This window comes from Spinacia oleracea, chromosome 3, assembly GCF_020520425.1.
Source record: "Spinacia oleracea cultivar Varoflay chromosome 3, BTI_SOV_V1, whole genome shotgun sequence".
Classification (NCBI taxonomy): domain Eukaryota; kingdom Viridiplantae; phylum Streptophyta; class Magnoliopsida; order Caryophyllales; family Amaranthaceae; genus Spinacia; species Spinacia oleracea.
The window spans coordinates 11,538,818-11,559,331 of record NC_079489.1 but is presented as its reverse complement, the minus strand read 5'-3'; the positions used below and the strand labels follow the sequence as shown (position 1 = coordinate 11,559,331).

The window sequence follows — 20,514 nt, the reverse complement described above, 5'->3', positions numbered from 1 at the left end:
GTTTCCAATTGACCCAAAAGAGATAATAGGACGACAACGTGAAGATCATCTTCTAGTTCATGGAAAGGAAGAGAAGAGGTTTTAAGAGTCATTTCGATTTAATCCATTACATCCCACAGCCAAAAGAACAAATGCAATTTTAACTCTATCGGAAAATAACATTTCTTACTTTATCTATATTTTATTATATTCAAGAATATCTTTATGAAACGGAGGTAATATACATTAAAAAAAGTTTTGTGTTTGTTCTCCCTGGACTTGTTGAAAATTACCTTTAGGCTTTAGCCAAAATGCTTTTCCATGTTCGTCTTCGGAACACTATGGTCTCTATTCTTTACGCTAAAAGTAGGAGCATATTTATAGAATTGTAACTTTCAAATGCTAAAATATGCTTTTAGTTATTATGACATCAATGCTTGCATTGCCGATTTATCAACACTAAACTCAATTAGTTGTATCCTTATAGAGTATATACTATATTAAAGTGGAATATATTAGATTAGGTTACTTTCCCTCTTCATCAATACATTAAGGTAGAAAAAACTAAGAGTCCATCGATGTGTTTTAATGTTTAACTAATCTTTGGATAATTCTCTAGTGTCGAATTACTCGTATATCTTCAAGTATTTATATTCGTTTAACTTTGATATTACTCGTATATCTAGACTTTGATTATCAAAATTCCGTTTATATTTCTCAACGTGCATGGTCTCGAACAATGGAATTGAAAGCTTAAACGAGCTCGAACTCTATCTCGTGTATTTTTATTAAGCCTAACCCGAACAACCTAATATTGGGTTTGGCTTGACTTATTGACATCCCCATTGAGACGTGACGAAGAGAGAAGATCAATGACTAAAGCATAATCGAATTTCTCCGATAACACTCGGCTTTTTTCGACCACCACATTATTGGACTAATTGCTATAACGGACGATATGGTTGTTTCAACGTGTCGTGGGGTGACCCGTGACCTACAAGTATTATAAATTTCAATTACCCCATAAGACTTGGTGCATGCTTGGTACGGTGAACAATATAATCAATACATCAACATGGATAAATGGATGAAAGGGTGTTAAAAAAGAGTCAAAATAGGTAAAAGGCTTTTGATTATCATAAAAAAAAAACCTAATAAACTATTCTTAACAAAATCCAATCTAAATATAAACCAAATCTCTAACAATAACTAACTCCAACGATTTTTCACATATTTGAATTGAATTCTCTTCTCTTGTTTGTCTCATTCGGAAAAAAAAAAAACAATAACTAATTACCATGTCAACAAAACAAAAAAAACGTAAAAAATGTTAGTTTTGCATGTCCTAAATTTATTATATTTTTAACAAATTTAAGCGAAAGAATTTAAGGTTAAGCTAAAAAATAGGATTTTTTCAAGCATGTTCTTAGGAGGTGACGGCTCATGTACGGAAAAATGCCTAATTTTATCTAAAAAATCTATATTTGCCTTCTTTTCCCCCTTGTTCTCCTCTATGGTTCTTATTACTTCTTCTCCTTTCTTTCTTTCTATCTTCTTCTTCTTCTTCTTCCTCTTCTTCTTTGTTTCTCTAATCGATTCGAGCTTCGTATTCCATCCATTTCACTCACCCTCACACGAACACACCCATATATGTTTCTTAGTGAAACTAGCTATTTTTTTTACTAAGAGAATTCAACCAAATGTGCCCTAGTACACTTTTTTCACTCAAGAAGAAATGATCATATTTTCGCAACCAATAAGAAAAACCGGTGATCATGTCTTTGCAAGATGTCGTCGACCCTCCTCCTCTACCACCACCACCTCCGCCTCCTCTTCCTCCTTCATCGCGATCATCGGATGATCAAATTTCTGGCAATTTAATTGTAATTCTTCTTCTAATTATTAATTAATAATGCATTTCATTACTATTTTAAAAGGTTTTTATTTTTTGTTTTACGTGAAAAATGATATTGCATGTGAAATATTTTGCAAAGTCTTGATCATATATTCTTTTTTTTAATAGGCATGATTCTAGCTATTCATTTATCTTGAAATTGTTTTTTATTTCAAAATTTATGGTTAGCTCTTTTTTTTGGGTATATTATTGCATTTTCAAAGGTGTTTAACTAGGTTAATTTTTCCCAAAAAAAAAAAACTAGGTTAATGTAGAAACACAATTTTTAAGAAACGATGAACAAAAAGTTCTTCTAACGAGTTATAACAAGATGTTTGCGTGTCTGAAACTTATTACGAAGTAATACAAAATACACGGTGAAATTTAACTACGCGATAAAAAAATAAAATTATTGCTATATGTAGGAGAACTTATAACACTTCGATTCCATTAATAGTCATATTCACTTTGGTTTGGATTGTTATGGGATCTTTTAGTTTTTCTTGTTCACTTGGATTTTCCTCTTTGATATAAATGACCAAAAGAAAATTACAATAATTTTTTTTTGGCATAAAATGGACTTTCCAAGTGCCTTTTAATTCCATTTTCCCACCAAGTCGTGTCATTTTCATATATGGATACATCTTAAACGAATTCCAATATTCCTTGGAATTCCTTTCTCTTGTGAAAATGGTAGTGATGTTGTGCTTCTTAATCTTATCTTGGTAAGTATCTAGTTCTTGCTTGCCACATTGCATTGAACATAAGATAGAGTGAATATGTAGTCTAGTTGCTTTTATTATCCATAATTAGATAAGTTTGATGGCCCTAACTTTCTATTTTTGATCATGATTATAAGGGAAAGTGAAACTTAATTTTGTGTTTTGGTGAGTTCACACATCAAATGATGTGGATTTATATTAAAAAAAAGCAAAAAGACAAAATATGTTGCTTATTATTGTAATAATTTAGGGTATAAAAACATTGCATGTTATGTCTATGGTTTTTAGAACATAGTTAGACCTTAGCTTGGTTGCCTTTTGGTGCTATATATACATTCCATGTGAAGCATGTATCATTGGTAGTTTTAGTTACATAAGACTAGCACTCTATAAGTTGATGGCGAAGGTTCAACCACATACTAATTTAGCGTTCAACATGACAAACTCAAAGGACTGGAAGGTGATTTACAGTTTTATAAAAAAAATAATATTATAAGCTTTATGTTGTACTCTTATTAATACTAGCTTGTTTCTCAATTGGATGTAGGATGAAATTTCAATCCCAAACATCAACGCTCAAATCTTCGATTTCTGTGATAGCGACCTGTTCAACGATATACAAAACTCAGAGGTCACTTCGAGTCCTAATTGTTATTGTTACGATGACCAAAACTCTTCCTATGCTAGTGCTATAGTCGATGAAGACACCAAAAACAAGTTTAGTACCGAAAACTTAGACATACATAGCTTACAACAAAGAGATCAAAATGACCAAAATGGAACCAACAACACTAGTACAGCCAGCAGCAGCACCACAACCGCCGCCACTAACATAGTGCCAAGCCGCCACCACAACCACCACAACGGCGGCCTCTCCATCATCTTCGACCCGGAAGTAGAGATCGACAACGACATATCGGCCTCAATCGACTTCTCCTCTTCCCCACCCTTCTCCGCCACCTCTCCTTACAACCTCAACCCAACCAACACCACCCAACAAGACCAATACCACCACCTATCCTTAAGTGATGTCAATGGCCTTAACCAATACCCTACTTCAATTGACCCTGTAGCACTGCCCCTCATGGCGGTGGGACCACCGCCTTTGGGCCCGGTTTTCGATGAAGATTGTCTGTCATCAATCCCTCCTTTCTTAAGGCTAAACCCATCAGCAGCAGCTGCTGCCACCTCTTTTCTTGACAGTTCAATGAACTCCTTTCTGCATGGGAACCTTAATCCTGGTTTGAGTGCTGAAAACTCCGGGATTTTCGGTGGAAACTTGCTATTGCCATCGGATTTACAGTCTAAAGAACTGGATTTTCAAGCTGATAACACTGGAATTTTCTGTCCTGATCAATTACCTCGCTATAATTCAGGGGATATGCAGGTAGGTTTTTTTCTTTTTCTTTTTGTTCTGTTTTCTTATTTTTGTTCTGTTCTGTATCAAATTAAGGAATCAAAATTGACAACTTCTGGGTTTTTTTCCTACTTATTTTTCCTGGATTTGGGATTGTTTTTTAAAGGCATTCAGCAACGAAAACGCGCAGTTGGGAAGTGCAGCAACAAGCTCAGCTCCCATGACATCAGAAATAGCTAATTTGGAGGATTCAACCTTCAAAGTTGGGAAACTTTCTGTAGAACAGAGGAAAGAGAAGATTCATAGATACATGAAGAAAAGAAATGAGAGGAATTTCAGCAAGAAAATCAAGGTTTTCATTTTATTTTATTTTAATTTTATCACTTTTAATTCTTCACAAAAAATTTCCTTGTTTTTGTTTTGAAGAAGTTTACCAACATTTGGAATTGTTAACAGTATGCATGCCGCAAGACACTGGCGGATAGCCGGCCAAGAGTGAGAGGAAGGTTTGCTAAGAATGATGATTTTGGTGAGAATAATCGGCACAATAATCACCATGAAGATGATGATTATGATGATGTAAGCTCTCTTTTCTATCCCTTTTCTTGTAAGTGGTAACCTTCAAAGTCTGGATCGGGTCTAATCAGTTCGGGGTCGGGTCTAATCAGTTCGGTGCGATAAGTTATTTTGTTTGTGCCTTATCTTGGTTCGGGCCCAAATTAAAGAAATGTTTGGTTTTGTGTTGGGTCGGGTTACATTTTACTCCCTCCGTTCCAGATTAGTTGTTACACTTTCCTTTTTCGTCCGTCCCAGATTAGTTGTTACACTTCTAAATGAGGAATGACCCCACAATTATTATATTGCTTCTCTCTTCCCACTAACTTTTTTTTGTCCTCACTCACACCCCCTCTCATTCAATTAAAAAAATACTCCACTAACTTCTATCACATCTACTTTTTCAATAAAATATAATTGATAACCAAACAATCACTTATCATCTAAAACTTTGTACAAAGGTAAGTGTAACGACTATTTTGGGACGGAGGGAGTATCGTATCATATTCGGCATATAGTTAATTCAAGTTAGTTTGGGTTCAAAATCACAAAATCAATTGAGTCATGTTCGGGTGATAAGTTATTTTGTTTGGCTTTATGTTGGCTCAGGTTACATTCAGATTCAGATCAGGTCATATTCAGTGTTTAGTCAAATACGGAGTAGCTAATTAAGATATACAGTATACGAGCATTAGTTGTATTATTTCCTAGTTCGGGTCCAATATCAAGAAATATTTGGTTTTGTTTTGGTTCGAGTTACATTTCAATCATATCATTTTCAGTATATAGTCCAATATATAATTTTGATATACAATACGGAGTAGTATTAGTTGTACTTCGTATTATTTCTGAGTTGGGTACAAAACTCCATAAATGTAATTCAAATCAAGTACTGCATAATTGGGTACGAGTCAAGTTTGTCGAGTACACCTGTGACACTACTAATGTAAAAAAAAATGCAGGTGATGGTGAAAGAAGAAGATGAAGTGGTAGATTCCTCAGACATATTTGCTCACATAAGTGGTGTGAATTCATTCAAATGCAATTACCAACAAATCCCATCTTGGATTTGATTGATTAATTGTCAATGAATGAATTAGTCCACAAATTATATTTTGAATGGTGGAAGCACAGGACATTTGGTGATGATCAGGGTTTGTGCAACCATCAGATTCTGGAATAAATAAATTTTAAAGGAATAGTAATGTAATGTTGTCATACATACTTGCATTTAGAAATGAGCAAAATAAATTAACAATTTAGTAGTTTTGTAGGTAATTGTTGTGTTATGTCATTTATGTGGATATTGTCATCATGCTTGTATTTTCCCATTTATATGGGGTTTGGTGTAGAATTTTTATTAAGTTTTGGTTAATGAATAGATTATGATTTTAGTATACCAATGGAGCAAGGTATTGTTGTTCAATTTTGTTCTCTTTTGTCGATTGAGCGTCTCCCCTTTCATGATATTAGCGATTTTAGCACGTTTTGAAGCAAGTTAACGTTTAATGTTGTTATCTATTGAGTTTTGTCCAATTGGAGAATTCCTCCCATCCCCTGCCTTGTGGATTATGATTCTAGTATTTGATTGGAGTCGGATATTGGATCGGATCCGATCCGTTTCGGATCGGGGAAATATGATCCGAATCCGATCCAAAAGTTTCGGATATCCGAATTTTTCGAATTGGATATTTCGGATCGGATATCCAAAAATAGGAAAACTATCCGAATTTTAAAAATTAAAAAAATAATCTCGTTTTAAACTATTTTTTCGGATATCCGATCCAAAATATCCGAAACCCAAAAATCGGATCGGATATCCGAAAATTTGGATCGGTTATCGGATTTTCCTATTGTTTTTTTAAAAAAATATTGAAATATTTCGGAAATCCGAAATGAAAAAATATTGATCCGAATCCGATGCGAAAATTCGATTTTTTTTCGGATATCCGATCTGAAATATCCGAAATCTTAAAACCGGATCGGATATCCGAAATTTCGGATCGGATCATCGGATTTTCGGATCGGATATCCGAAATTTCGAATCGAGTCATCGGATTTTCGGATCGGATCAAACGGATTGGACATTTTTACACATCCCTAATTGTTACTCATAAGTTACGAATCCCAATTAAAGCGCACGTTTTTAGGGGATTTAAAACACACATAATCATAATAAGGGATCAAATTGCTCAACAGATTATCACATTTACATCCTTCTATCACTTGCATAGGCTCCTTAAAGAAACAAAGAAGATTCTCATGTTTATATAAAGTTTATTAGAGAAATAAAAAAAGCCTTTTATATTTTCAAAATTCTAAGAAATCTAGACGTGTATTCAAAATTGTTCATGAACGGCAGGTCCTGGAGTTTGGGATTATGGTGGAGGGAGATTGATGTAAATGTGTGTACTATCTCAGAGCACCACATTGAGATGGAGATCCGTGATGGGGGAAACATTCCAAGATGGAAGGCAGTGGGCATATACGACTGGCCTGAGGCAACCAACAAGCACAAGACGTGGGGGCTCATGCGCAATATTCGCAGGCGAAGCTCTTTGCCTATGGTTATGTTCGGGGACTTCAATGAGATTCTTGGAATGCATGAAAATGATGGGGGGGAAGTCCGTGGGGAGCGAAAAATAGACGCTTTCAGGGGAGCCATTAATGACTGTGAAAAAGGAGATGGACGCTATCATTTCTCAATATTTTGAGGGACTGTTTGCGTCAGATTATCTGACAAATTTTGATGATGCCTCTCAAAGGGTTAGAGGTACTGGTAACGGATGAGATGAACGATGGCCTTGATAAAGAGCCAACATGAGAAGAGATACGTAATGCTTTATTCCAAATGCACCCTAACAAGGCCCCCGGTCCGGATGGGTTGCACGCTTTGTTCTTCCAAAAGTTTTGGGGAGTAGTGGGAGCAGACGTGGTCCATTTTGTGAAGGGGTTGGTGGCGAGGAGAAGTAGATCTGGGGGAGGTTAATCGTACTTGCATTGTTCTCATACAGAAATGTATGACCCCAAAAGTATGCCGGAATTTTTCCCAATTAGTCTTTGTAATGTCCTATATAAAATTATTTCAAAGACGTTAGCTAATAAATTGAAGTCCCTTCTCGGCTCAATTATTTCGGTAAACCAAAGTGCTTTCGTTCCAAAAAGATTAATTACAGATAATGCTTTGGTGGCCTTCGAGATTTTTCATGCAATGAAGAGAGGAGGAGAGGGGAGGGGAGGTACAGTGTCTCTAAAGTTGGATATGAGCAAAGCATATGACAGAGTAGAATGGAGTTTTCTGGAGAGAGTTATGTATAAAATGGGCTTCCGTCAGACCTGGATTTCGAAGATTATGTGTTGTCTATCCAGTGTGTCTTTCTCCTTTAAGTATAATGGCAACATCTCGGGGTCTTTGTGTCCGTCACGTGGACTAAGACAAGGTGATCCCATTTCTCCTTACCTTTTTCTACTATGTTCCGATGCGTTTTCTACTTTGATATCGAAGGAGGCCATGGAGAAGGTTATTCATGGTGCACAGATTTGTAGAGGGGCTACGAGAATTTCACATTTATTTTTTGCTGACGATAGTATCTTATTTGCTAAAGCTAACTTGCAAGAATGTTCTAAGGTTGCTGAGATAATCAGTACATATGAAAGAGCATCCGGTCAGAAAGTTAATCTAAGCAAGACGGAGGTAGCTTTTAGTAAAGGTGTTAGTAGGGACCGGAGGACGGCCATTATTGAGACTCTTGGGGTTCGTGAGGTTGTGAAACACGAGAAATATTTAGGGCTGCCAACAATTATTGGGAGATCGAAAAAGGCGGTGTTTGCTTGTCTGAAAGAGCAGGTGTGGAAGAAATTGCAGGGATGGAAGGAGCAGCTTTTGTCTAGACCGGGAAAGGAATTACTTATTAAGGAGGTACCTCATGCTATTCCTACTTATATGTTGAGTATTTTTAGAATCCCGGATGGATTGATCGATGAAATTCACTCAATGTTAGCTCGTTTCTGGAGGGGGGCAAAAGGTACGGAAAGAAAGGTACACTGGCATAGCTGGGGAAAACTTTGTCTTCCAAAGACGATGGGTGGAACAGGCTTTAGAGATTTAAAGTGCTTTAACCAGGCACTGCTGGTAAAGCAGGGTTGGAGTTTGTGCTCGGACAATACCTCCATTGTTTTTAACATTCTGAAAGCACGGTATTTCAAAAATGCAGATCTTTTAGCCGCTCGAAGGGGGCATGATCCGAGCTATAGTTGGTGTAGTATATGGGGTGCAAAATCAATCTTGTTGGATGGTATGAAGTAGCGGGTTGGGAACGGGTTGTCTATAAGGGTGTGGGAGGACGCGTGGCTAATGGGGGAGGGGTCACACATGGTGCCTACGATGAAGGAAAATAGTGACCCCAACTTAATGGTTAGCGAGTTAATAAATGTGGAGACAGGCGAGTGGAATGATCCGGTGATCAGCAACACTCTCATGGAGGAGGACCGGAAAGCGGTGATGAACATCCCCCTATCTCGACGTCTACCCAGGGACGAGATGTATTGGTGGCCTATGTCTAATGGACAATATACAGTACGGTCAAGTTACTGGTTGGGTAGGTTGGGTTTCTTGCGTACTTGGGAGCTGTTTAATGGTGTAAGTGATGAGTTGTTGTGGAAGATGGTATGGAGACTTGGTGGCCCACCAAAATTGAGCCACTTTTTGTGGAGAGCATGCAAAGGGAGTCTAGCTATGATGGATGTTATGTACGGGAGACATATTCGACCAACTCGAAACTGCCCGGTCTGTAATGTGGAAAGGAAAACAATAATGCACTCCCTCTTTGAGTGTAATTATGCGATAAAGATATGGGAGCAATGTGAGTTTGCGAGTATTGTTGATGCTGCCCCCATCATCCTCTTTTGCGGACAGACCGCGTGGGCTAGAGGAAAAGCTGGAAAAACCACAACTTCTGGTTTGGGTCCCTGGCATGGGCAGCATGGCATTGTAGAAACAAATCCATATTCGAGAGTCAGGCTGTGGTGGATGCTATGGGAGTGGCAGTGGGATTTGTAAGGAGTATAGTGCAAAGGTGCACTTAGTGGTAGCTCCTCCTTCGATTGCATCAGGAACGAACTGGTCTCCTCCCCCGGGTAATGCTGTCAAAATTAATGTGGATGCTCACATCATGGAGGGAGTGGGGGTGAACTTGGGTGATGTGATAAGGAAAAATTATGGGAAGTTATTAGTGGCGGGGGTAAAACGTGTGGAAGCAGATTGGGAGCCTGAGGTTGCAGAGGCAGGTGCAACGCGATTTGGTGTGGAACTAGCGAAGAAAATGGGCTATGATTGTGTGGTATTGGAGTGTGATGCGCTGAGAGTAGTGAAGGCAATCAAATTGCAGCAGGTGGGTAGAGCACCAGTGTTCTTACTCTATCAAGACATTATAGGGATTTGTAATTCTTTTTCTCAATTTCTATGTTTGCGCGTAAGAAGATCGGGTAATACGGTAGCCCATTGCATTGCAAGGTGGGATACATCGATTAACTCAGAACGTATATGTATTAATTCTTTCCCCCCAAAGCTTACAAGCTTTGCTGGATATTGATTTACTTTAATATCATGGCTCGATCTTTCCCAAAAAAAAGAAATTGTTCATGATTAGCTTTTGCAAGCACAAAATATAATCTAATTTATTTATGCACGAATGTATTTTTTTTTACTTACAACTTTTAGGACAAAAGAAAATAAAAAGGAAAAAAACAAGTGAATTGGTGCGCAGGAAAAAAAATAGAAAAATTGAAGGAAGAGTAGCATGTGGAGACCTTGCATTTTAAAAGCACAACACACTATAATGACCATATAAGCATGAACCAATAGGGCATATAAGGTTTAATGATTTTTATTGTATTTAATAATATATAAGTACTTTTTTTATATAAAAAAAATCGCAAGTACTAAATGCAGGACAAAGTACCCTAAATGGAGAATAGATTAATAATATTAAAAATACTAAAAGACTAATATACCCATTCATCCGGGGGTTCTTCCCTGATCTGAATATCTGATCTTCTAAATTGATGATAAAAAAAGTTATTTCTCACTCCTAGCCAAGATAAGATAATGAATTGATGCTTTATTGTTAATTTGTCTTTTTAAAAAAAGGATTTACTGGCAATAATTCTAAACTTCTAAACTTTGGTCTAGATGAACTTTCAAGTGCATTATACAGTCTCTTCCCAATTGAAAGGAAAAACTTTTAAGTGCAGGCATCCAGGTAAATGATCCGGGGGTCTTTCCGGCAGTCACACAACAGCTCCGGAAAGAAGTCATATAAGGGCTCCGGAAATTTGATCCGGCAGTCAATCAAGAATTCCAGAAATACTTTCCGGCAGTTAGTAAGAGTTCCATAGATTGTTTCCGACATTCAGATAAGCGCTCAAAAACCCGACGGTTCTTTGTTGTTGCCGGCAGCACCATTTGAATGTCATGAATTACAGAGTATTTCGCAAGACGTTGAGAGTGGTTTACAAGAGCAATGTCAAATAGTTATTGGATGAGAAGAGTTTAGATTAAGAGAAGGGCAACTTAGGAAGGAAAAGTAAAATGAAATTAAATTGTCCTGCATTTAGGGAAAATCTAATTTGTATTTAGTACCACCCGGGGGCAACGACTGTCTCCACCAACCCCTGTCTCCGCCATTGGTAACCACTAAGTATATCTATGAGTTCATCTCCAATACATAGCCTTAGTGACAACCATTAGTTTGTGCATAAATTTCACACGCAGCCATTGTAAATAACAGCTGGTATAACACAATGTTTTCTCAACCAATAAAAAAATTAAAACCAATAGATTCTTTTAATAGATTCTCAAAAAATCCCTTACTCTTTTTGAATGCGAGAGGGTTGTAAATCACTAAAGCTCCGTTTTATTGGACTTATTTTGACTGAACTTATATTATCTGAACTTATTTGGACTTATCAGACCTTAACTGAACTTATCTTAACTTATCTGAACTTATTTTATCTGAAAAAAAACTTATTTTAAACTTATTTGTGTGTGAAATTGTATGAAAAAAGCTTATTTTTGCTGAACTCATATTATCTGAACTTGTTTGAACTTAACTGAATGTATCTTATTTTATCTGAACTTAATTTATCTGAACTTATTTTATCTGAAATAAGTTAAAATAAGCCGAACAGAACAGAGTCTAAATTAACCGTTATATGAAATATGAGAAAACTTCTATAGTTCGAGTCAAGCACCGAAGTTAGATGCTTCAAGCTCTATAGATTACTCTATAGCTTGTTGAGTAATTTCTATACATTTGTCTTCTAGGATTTCTCCAAATATTTTTCAACTATGGTGTAAGGTTGGGTTGGTAATTGCAAACGTTTAAAGATAATTAGGTCAGACTCATATATGGCCCAATATCAGGCCCACTAGTCAACATAGGCTGCTGTTCCCTGTCCTATGGGCCATGGCTATTACTTGTTACGTAGTTGTTAGTTGTTACTTGGTAGTCTCAACCCAAGTTGTACACTTGTAAACATAAATTAAGCCCGTATTTATATGTTTTTTTTTGGTTGGGTTAGAAGTAGGGCTGTCAAACTTTGACCCGATTCGAGAAACCGACCGAAACCAACCGACATTCGAATCGAATATATCCGAGAAGTAGAGGCTCTTGAACCCGAACCGAACCGATCCGGTATTGATCCGAAATCCGATTTGACCCGTAAATCAAAGACCCGAACCCGATCCGCTAACAACCCGAGGAGACCCGGGACCCGATTAGTATCCGAGTAGTTTTAACCGAACCCAACCCGCATCTGACCCGATAGCAATCCGAAATCCTATTTTACCCGATAACTACTGCAATCGACCCGACCCGATAAAACCCGATATCCGATTTAACCCGCATTGGTGTTGACCCGGTCCAAATGAACCCGAAACCGACTTTCAATCGAATTTTGGACGGAGGGAGTAGAATTCTAAAAAATTAGTATTTGGCATGTAATATTAGAATTATAAAGTGATATGAATTTGATAGTGAACTCGAGAGCTACTCGATCCATACAACATAAGAATACAAGCCAACCTGATCTTAGCTCGAACCGCAAACCGCAAACTCAATCCGTAATTGAACCCGATCTGAGGTGCGACCGATCCAAACATGACCCGAACCCGAGACTCATGATCAAACTTGACCCGAACCCGAGACTATATCCGATTTAGACATGACCCATTCCAGCAGTAAACTGAATCCGACATACACACGAACCCGAGACTTATCCGATTCGGACATCAACCATACCCGCATTAAGCCGGTAAAAATAGAAAATATATCCGACATACACCCGAACCGAGCTAAACCCGAATCCAATTAAACCGACACAAAACCGTTCTAAACCCGAACCGGTTCAAACCGAACCCGAGATTTAACCGAACCGAAATTACCCGAACCGAAACCGACTCGTAACCGAAACATCATATTAACATCCGACACCGAAGTTATCCGATCCGATCCGAATTGACCCGGATAGAAACATTAACCCGACATTATCCGACTTTGACAAGACCCGAACCGTTTATAACCGATCCGAAACCGACCCGATGACCCGATTTGACACCCCTAGTTAGAAGTTGGAATTAACCCCATTAGGGTGTGTTCTATGCACTTATCGAGATGGAACCTAACACAACTACACAACTACATGAGTATGCTTCGTCCTTCGTACCTTGTAACTATGTACCTACTCAAACAATTTATTAAAAGACGGCTCTCTCTCGTTCTTCTACTCCTCTATTTTATCTCTCATCTCCAACGGTTCAACCTTCCACCTCCTCCACCCTAATGTATGATTTTAGATCTTAATTTCAGCTGCGAACTACTTGCGATGGCAACTGCGGGCATAGAATACGGTTATACATGATAACTTTATACTTCCTAATTTTATTAGGGCAACTTTTACGAGTATACCATTAACCACGTAAATTTATTTGGGTAACATTTATTGAGAACAAAGGTAACATTTATGAAAATAGGGTTAACTTTTATAGATAATAAGGATAACATTTTACATAATACCTATTAAGCCACGACATCCAATAGTATTGTAAATCGAGTGCACACATAAGTTTTTGTTAATCCCTAAGAGCATATACAACCTTGACAGTAGCCTTCTGTCAAGTAGGTGTTGACAGTACAAAAATGATACAATGTTGACAATGAACTCCTGTCAAGTTGGGTTGATACTTGACTGTGGTCACATATGTGCCCTCATGTCAAGCTCTTTTGTAGAATGGAAGAAATAATTAACCAGTAATTATAAACAGAGTTATTAAAAATCGAGTATAAAAATTAATTTAGTTAATATTAAAAACGTAGATTCAACCATTTTCTTGAAAGTTCCGCCATAATTTCTTCTTCCATCGTTTTTAAGGTTTCCCAACATCTATGGTTACAAATTTGAAGAAGATGAAGGTATAGAGTTTGAAAAGAAAAGGTGGAAAGAAGGTAAAATAAAAAAAAACAAATAAAATAATTGTTGGATAAATTAAAAAGTAATCTAATTAAAGTTTGGAGGCTTCAATTTGGAATTTTTGAGCAGGAATCCATATATGAGTTGCTCTTGTTTTGGGGGAAGAAGATGAACAAATGAAAAAAATGAAAGGGGAGAGAGTACCGTGGAAAGATGTGGGTAATAAGTTTTATGAAGTTAATTAGGAAAAGATTATATATTTATATATACTAGTTGTTGGAACGTGCGCTAGCGCGCACGTTCCTCCAAGATATAAAAACTATCTCCCGAAACACTATACAAATCATAAGTCTAATTACTCTATAGAAATATTTGAAAGCATGAAAAGACACACCGCTAATTACTTAATGTAGGTTACATACATAGAAATCATGGCTAAGCATAAAAAAATACATGACTAAGTTTAGAGATATTCTAAACACGACCGGCCTAATAGTATAGAGAACAGTCGTGATAGTTCCTCGCCCAACTTTGTGGCAACGTACAACTCTGCAAGAAAAGATCAAAATTTTAAATAAAAATAAGTTAATTAACCCTTCAGCTAAAGTTTTTATAAATAAAGGAGTAGCAAGGGAAAATGGGAAATGACACTTAAAATGGAAAAGCTACTCAGATAAGAGAACAAGTTCCACAATATCAGAGACTAAGCACTATTAAATCAAAAAGAAATCGGGACTCAAAAGGAAAAACAAGAAAAAGGGTATCAGGAAGCCAACAGAAGCAGACAATCAAAACTACCTTCCTAATTTCATGATTTCGGTAGAGAACTGCACTGGTTCCTTTGGGGGGCCAAACCATATTTGTGTACATCAACAGATATTGAGGTAACTCCTTGGACGGAGAAATAAAGGGCGGAATTGGATACATGGAAAGGCATTAGACATTCGTAAATCTGTGAGCTTCAAAATATAGCCACTGACAAACAATTGATGCCCAAAGTCATAATTCGTAAAGGGGCCATCGTTGCCAACAACTTTCAGTAACTGCTTAAAAGTAAGTTTAAAAACAAGAATAACTAATCCACACCGCCTGAAAATTACAAACATGTTGCATTCTATGCCGAGCTTCTTGCTGGTGACATTTATAGTAGGTAATACACCTCATAAGTTCAAAAGTAAAGAGAAATGAAGGATAGAAACAGAGAAGTGGTATATGCCAGAACCTCCAGTATCAGCTCTTAAATAACCAGGTGGTTCAACAATTGACAAAAAAAAAAACAATAGAAAATTGAAGATTTCATTTTAAAACAGACAGTATAGAAGATATTCAGAACAGAAAGCATAACCCAAGATATACAAGCCAATACCCAAGTTTCCGTGCAAAAGGCAGAACAAAGCCACCAAGACAAAGATCAACATGGAAACAGACACCAAAGCTCGTCGCTAGTTGGCCAAGCTCCTACAGAAAGAAATTTTGAGATCAATTGAAAACCTACTTAAAGGCTTGAATCTTGAGGATCCCAAAACAGACACTTTACTTACTTCGATGGGATCGATAATGCCATGTGGGAACCCAGGTGCAGATCCAACAATCTAGAAGGAAAAACGTGTACTTTCAAGTTAATGCATAAATATTTTTCTCGAAGTTTCACATGCAGCTGAACAAGAGCTGGGCAATCAAAAGACTTGCAGATATTCAGCAGAATTAGAATATGAATATTACAATTGTTGAAAGAAACTATCTATACAAATTGACCCTTACCATGATGGTATTTTTGTTAATATATCGCCTAATAGCTTTCACATCAGCCCGAAATTCACTATTCACAGGAACATGCCAAAGTTTAATGTTGAAATACTGGGTAGCTTTGTCATATGCTGAGTGGGAAGATACAGGGATAATCCTACACTTAGCAGAAAAAAGAAGAAAGGGAACTTTCGGTTAATTATTAGAAAAGGCCAAGCAAATCCCTATCAAATTTGAAGTCAAAAGAAATGCCATACACACATACATTTCTGGTTTTTTTATTCCCTTCTTGGTTCTCATATAATCGTGTGAAGATTTGACAACCAATAGTATACTCTTGGTGCCTCCTGAAGTCATGTTTCCACATACTTGACCTCCAGAAGCTTGTTCTTTACTTCCAAGTAGTGCAGCTGTCAATGCAACTACTTCTGCCTCATAATGAACGACACTTTGGAAAATATCCAAATGTAACGAGTTGGTATGTGCAAACCTGGCAGAGATTGACCATATTAGCACCAAACATATATCCACAAGGACCTAAAATAGAAAAAAAAAAAAATCGCAGCTTATGATACAGATCAGCAATCATCACAGACACATTATCCGAATTTTTTGCCACAAGGCTCGTAAGCAGGTCACGACTCAAAGCAGCAAGACTTATGTCAAAATACCAGTTTAACTTCCAAATAAGATAGCACATATCAATTGTTTTTTATACCTTGGTAATTATTAACTCTCAAATGTTCTCATGCATAGATTCATTCGCTTAGAATTCTTACACTTATACATGTTATACTGCTCCATCTTATTCTAAATAAGTGTCATTCTAGAAACTGTTGTTCTTCTAAGATGAGAAATAATTCTATATTTTTAATGCTAAAGTATACTTTAAATTTCCCAAAATCACAATATTAGCCTAACGATACAAGGGAAACTGTAAGGTGATCAATACTTCTTGAATATTCAATAGGTTGGTGATCCTCAAACAAATTATTATTACTCCAGATTATTATGAACTTGATCAGTAACAATTCTCGTAGAAAGTTTACGCTCATGATGTAATATTCACAATATAACATATTGGTAACTGCATACTATATGAAAGGTAGGATTGTGTTATTAGCAAGAAGATTACGTCAGGTGGAGTGATGTATGATTAGCAATTTTTCAACCAAGAGAAAAGTCAATATTGGGGTTTGCAACTTATTATAAATACAATGTATATGGCAAGGGATCGTTCACTGTCCCAGCAACACTTTCTACACTATACCAGAAAGAAAGATAGTATTGATTCTTAAGTGTAAGAACTATGAAGGAGTTCTTACAGCTTGAAAAGAACCATGAACGCATATAGGTTCAAAATCATACAATTACCCTTCACACAATTAACTTTAATGAAGAATCTATGAGCTTAAAATAACAAATGTTGTGCCTTCTTGGTCAAGATTTTCTCCATTTGATGCTTGTTCGTACCAATATGATGAGAATCAATATAAATGACAATATGAATTTTCATTTTAAACGTCAAAATTCTAAAGAAAGTTCACATAGCCAAAACACTCACCTCGATTGAATTCATTGAGTGTAGACATTCATTACAATTACAAATTTTTCGAGGAAAGAGACAGGCTTGTGCGATTTCCCCTTCAAAATCTTAAGGGTACCTACCCGCTGAAGAAAACACCTCGGTTTAAGAAACAGAAACACAGTTGTACAATAATCAAGTTCGTATGTACAGTAAAACGCACAACGCATTGCAGTAGTTTCTTACCATTGTTTGATACATCATATCGCGCGCACATAGTATTGTTTTTCTTTGCACTTGATACATGGAACACCAACTCGTCTGTCAGATTGTTTACACTGATGCCGTGTCAAATGATTTTCTCTTTTTTTTCCTGTCATAGGTAAAAACTAACAAGTCAGACAAATTCCATATGAACAACTGAGACAAATTCAATACAAATACAAGGAATATAAAATCTTGAAAACAATTCAGGACATGAATAGGGAAGAGAACAAACCAGCTTAAAATATGGTAACCAGTAACCAGTAAACATGAACTGACACACAGACAGTAAACATGAACTAACACACAGACACTAACATGAACTGATATTACAGAAAATATTATAAGGGATAGTAAAGAAAAGTAAAGAAAGGTAATGTTTAAAATAAATAATGGTTGAATCTCTGCGTTCCTACAAAATATCAGGAAATACTCAAGCTGGCTTTAAGTCAACTCTGGAAATACTTCCTCCGTCTTTTAATACTCGCAACGTTTGGACTTTTGCCACTATTTATATAATCTACTTTGACTATTCGTAGTGTTTTTTGTATAAGATAAAACATAGTCATGTGGGATCTTGTTAGATTCGTCTCAATGTGTATTTTCAAAATATCAACTTTTTATAATTTTTGCATAAAGAGAATTTAAGATATAAATGATCAAAGTTGTGCATTGGCATGCGTGAAACTAACAAACGTTGCGAGTATTAAAAGACGGAGGAAGTATCAAACAGGTATTATGCATAAAGATGACATTGAAGAGAAATTTGCACACAAAAATGTGCATTAGTGATCAGTGGATCCTACTCAATCTATGTGCTTAGAAATGCATGACCTGCTAGTATAAAAATACAGTTCACATGGAAATATTAAATGTACTGATAAACTTAGGCCTCCATCATCAAGTAATGGTTCATATTAGAACAATACTTAAGCTATGTTATCTGGTAAAGGTAGAAACAAACCGTAAGAACATACTGATCTCAAGCTCTTCTCTGATCTATCCGTCATCCATAGAAAAGGTAGACGTCCAATACAATTATCATGAAGGCTTGACTTACCTGCAAAGCAACATAAGAAGATAGGGAAAGAAAAATTAATAGAGAAGTTATCTACACAAATACATTATATTGGAGAAAAACATCATGCATATGACAATATTTTAAGCATATTCCATAAAATAGTCAAGATCAGCTACATTAAAAATTCTCCATGACTCCTAATATTGTACTGAAGGGTAGCAAACGTTGTCTTGAGACAACTTTTGCATCAACGCTGTTATGTTGATTCCATGCCCGCCTCAAGTTCTTGCTCAATTATAGAAATTTTCTTGCTTGTTGTATGTGTACTATTTTTACAAAACAAATTAATCTCTCCCTCCCCCCCCCCCCCTCTCTCTCTCACCTTACTCTACCTATTCACACTCGTATTTTAGAAAATCAATCTGTTTCCAATTTGGGACATGTCATTTTGAATAATTAAATAAGAAAATAAGCGTCCATAAAATATGTTGATCAATAGAGTCGTCCTTTGACTGGATCCACCAACAATTATTAAACAAAGTAGCTTCCCAGACAAAGCTAACCTACTGGGTACCAAATCCGATGTTCATTGATTAAAATATAATGACATGGTAGCTGCTCACTATTAATCAACTTAACAATCTCTAATCTAACAACCGCGAGAAAAGAATCAAAAGCAAACACAACAAATATCAGAAGAACAAATCCATATCCAACGATCCTCAGAACAGATCTAAAATCTGAAATGCAAATCAACAAAACCCTGTATAGTTGGGTGTTGTGTAATATTTCAGAACAGACCATGCCAGCTAAAAATTTCAATCCTCCATTTAATAAAAGTAGTAAAATATTCAAAACTTAAACAACAACTCAGACCTCACATCTTCTTGGAAGTACTGAAAGCATCTTAAGTGGATCACAAGTTCACAACAAACAAAAACTTCAATATGAACTCATTTCAGTAAGCGTATGAAGATGGTCGTTTTGTTTTTTTTGTTTTTTTAGCAAACCACATTTAAGGAAAAACTGGAAAGGCGAGCACTTTTAGAGTTACACTCTTCTTATAATTATAGTAACAAAATTATAAAGACGACAAGATCATCAGAATCAAGAGCACAAGTAAATCGAATTTTTCATTCCATTAGAGCATCAATCCGAGTATTTCTTTTATATTCTTTTACTACCAAAATTAAACTAACATGCTAAACCAAAATCAGCTGCAAAACAAAAAAAAAACAGCAATTCATACCGCTGACTTTGCTCATTAGACGATTGGCGAATCTCAGATATCTCGTTGCATCTGCTGCAACAAAGAGTGTAGACAATTACAATTAAGAGACATCAAGACCAATCAAAACAACACAATACAAAATTAATCCTAACTAATCCACTCACCTTGCACAAATTCAAAAGAAAATCAAACAAAAAGCTAAGAAACATATAGGATCATTACCAAACAGATAAAGCGAACCTGAAAAGCTGAAAGTAACAAGAGAGTGGTTCAAATACTTGATACAATGCTCCAAATTGTTCACATCCGCAAAATACATGTTACTGTCATCAAACATCACACAATCAATTTCTAAAATTCATGTCACTGTCATCAAAAATCACAATCAGTTTCTTTGAAAACAAAAATAATCAAAATCAAAATCAAAATCAAAACCCTAACTTCAAATTGAGTTCGGCGATACAGAAAAGTGAGAAGTTTAAAATACCTTGCACGAAGACGGATTAAGAGCTCGTAGTTTCTCCGGTTTCATTCCTTTCTGTTAAACACCAAAGCCAAACCCTAAATTTTATAACTCATCGAAGAACCCAAAACCAATACGACATCCATATCCACCAAATCAAGCAGATTCAAAAAACAAATTGAATACAAAAAGAAATCAAAACTAACAAAATTCAGATCAAAACAAAGAAAACTCAAAAATGAAAGTCTGCAAAGAAAACCCAGCGATTCAGAGCAACCTTAACACATAA

At 36.3% G+C, this 20,514-nt stretch overlaps 2 protein-coding genes across 3 annotated transcripts; one reads left to right on the top strand and one right to left on the bottom strand.

Moving 5' to 3' along the window:
- Window positions 1-1,498: 1,498 nt before the first annotated feature.
- Window positions 1,499-5,906, top strand: LOC110788880 (zinc finger protein CONSTANS-LIKE 5). 2 transcript variants are annotated; one of them, XM_056838689.1, is made up of 5 exons: window positions 1,499-1,862; window positions 3,143-3,982; window positions 4,119-4,304; window positions 4,409-4,531; window positions 5,470-5,906. In XM_056838689.1, exons 1-5 carry the CDS (start codon window positions 1,755-1,757, stop codon window positions 5,578-5,580), a joined length of 1,368 nt encoding a protein of 455 aa, XP_056694667.1. In that variant the 5' UTR covers window positions 1,499-1,754; the 3' UTR covers window positions 5,581-5,906. The 2 variants fall into 2 exon arrangements, with proteins under 2 accessions (XP_056694667.1, XP_021849204.1); XM_021993512.2 differs by lacking the exon at window positions 1,499-1,862 and adding an exon at window positions 2,730-3,055.
- A 9,395-nt stretch (window positions 5,907-15,301) lies between these two features.
- On the bottom strand, window positions 15,302-20,081 carry LOC110788890 (sphingosine-1-phosphate lyase-like). Its single transcript, XM_056838806.1, has 8 exons — window positions 19,985-20,081; window positions 19,781-19,834; window positions 18,488-18,570; window positions 17,746-17,784; window positions 15,987-16,258; window positions 15,737-15,878; window positions 15,517-15,567; window positions 15,302-15,433 (listed from the first exon to the last, which is right to left on the bottom strand). Exons 1-8 carry the CDS (start codon window positions 20,079-20,081, stop codon window positions 15,302-15,304), a joined length of 870 nt encoding a protein of 289 aa, XP_056694784.1.
- Window positions 20,082-20,514: the final 433 nt, after the last annotated feature.

Coding starts and splice junctions, on each gene's coding strand:
- LOC110788880 (XM_056838689.1), top strand. CDS start 1,755: ATGTCTTTGCAAGATGTCGTCGACCCTCCTCCTCTACCACCACCACCT. Junction 3,983..4,118: donor ATAATTCAGGGGATATGCAG/GTAGGTTTTTTT, acceptor TGTTTTTTAAAG/GCATTCAGCAACGAAAACGC. Junction 4,532..5,469: donor AAGATGATGATTATGATGAT/GTAAGCTCTCTT, acceptor AAAAAAATGCAG/GTGATGGTGAAAGAAGAAGA.
- LOC110788890 (XM_056838806.1), bottom strand. CDS start 20,081: ATGTATTTTGCGGATGTGAACAATTTGGAGCATTGTATCAAGTATTTG. Junction 19,835..19,984: donor AGGTTCGCTTTATCTGTTTG/GTAATGATCCTA, acceptor TCTTTGTTGCAG/CAGATGCAACGAGATATCTG. Junction 16,259..17,745: donor GGTTACCATATTTTAAGCTG/GTTTGTTCTCTT, acceptor TTTCTATTTTAG/GTCCTTGTGGATATATGTTT.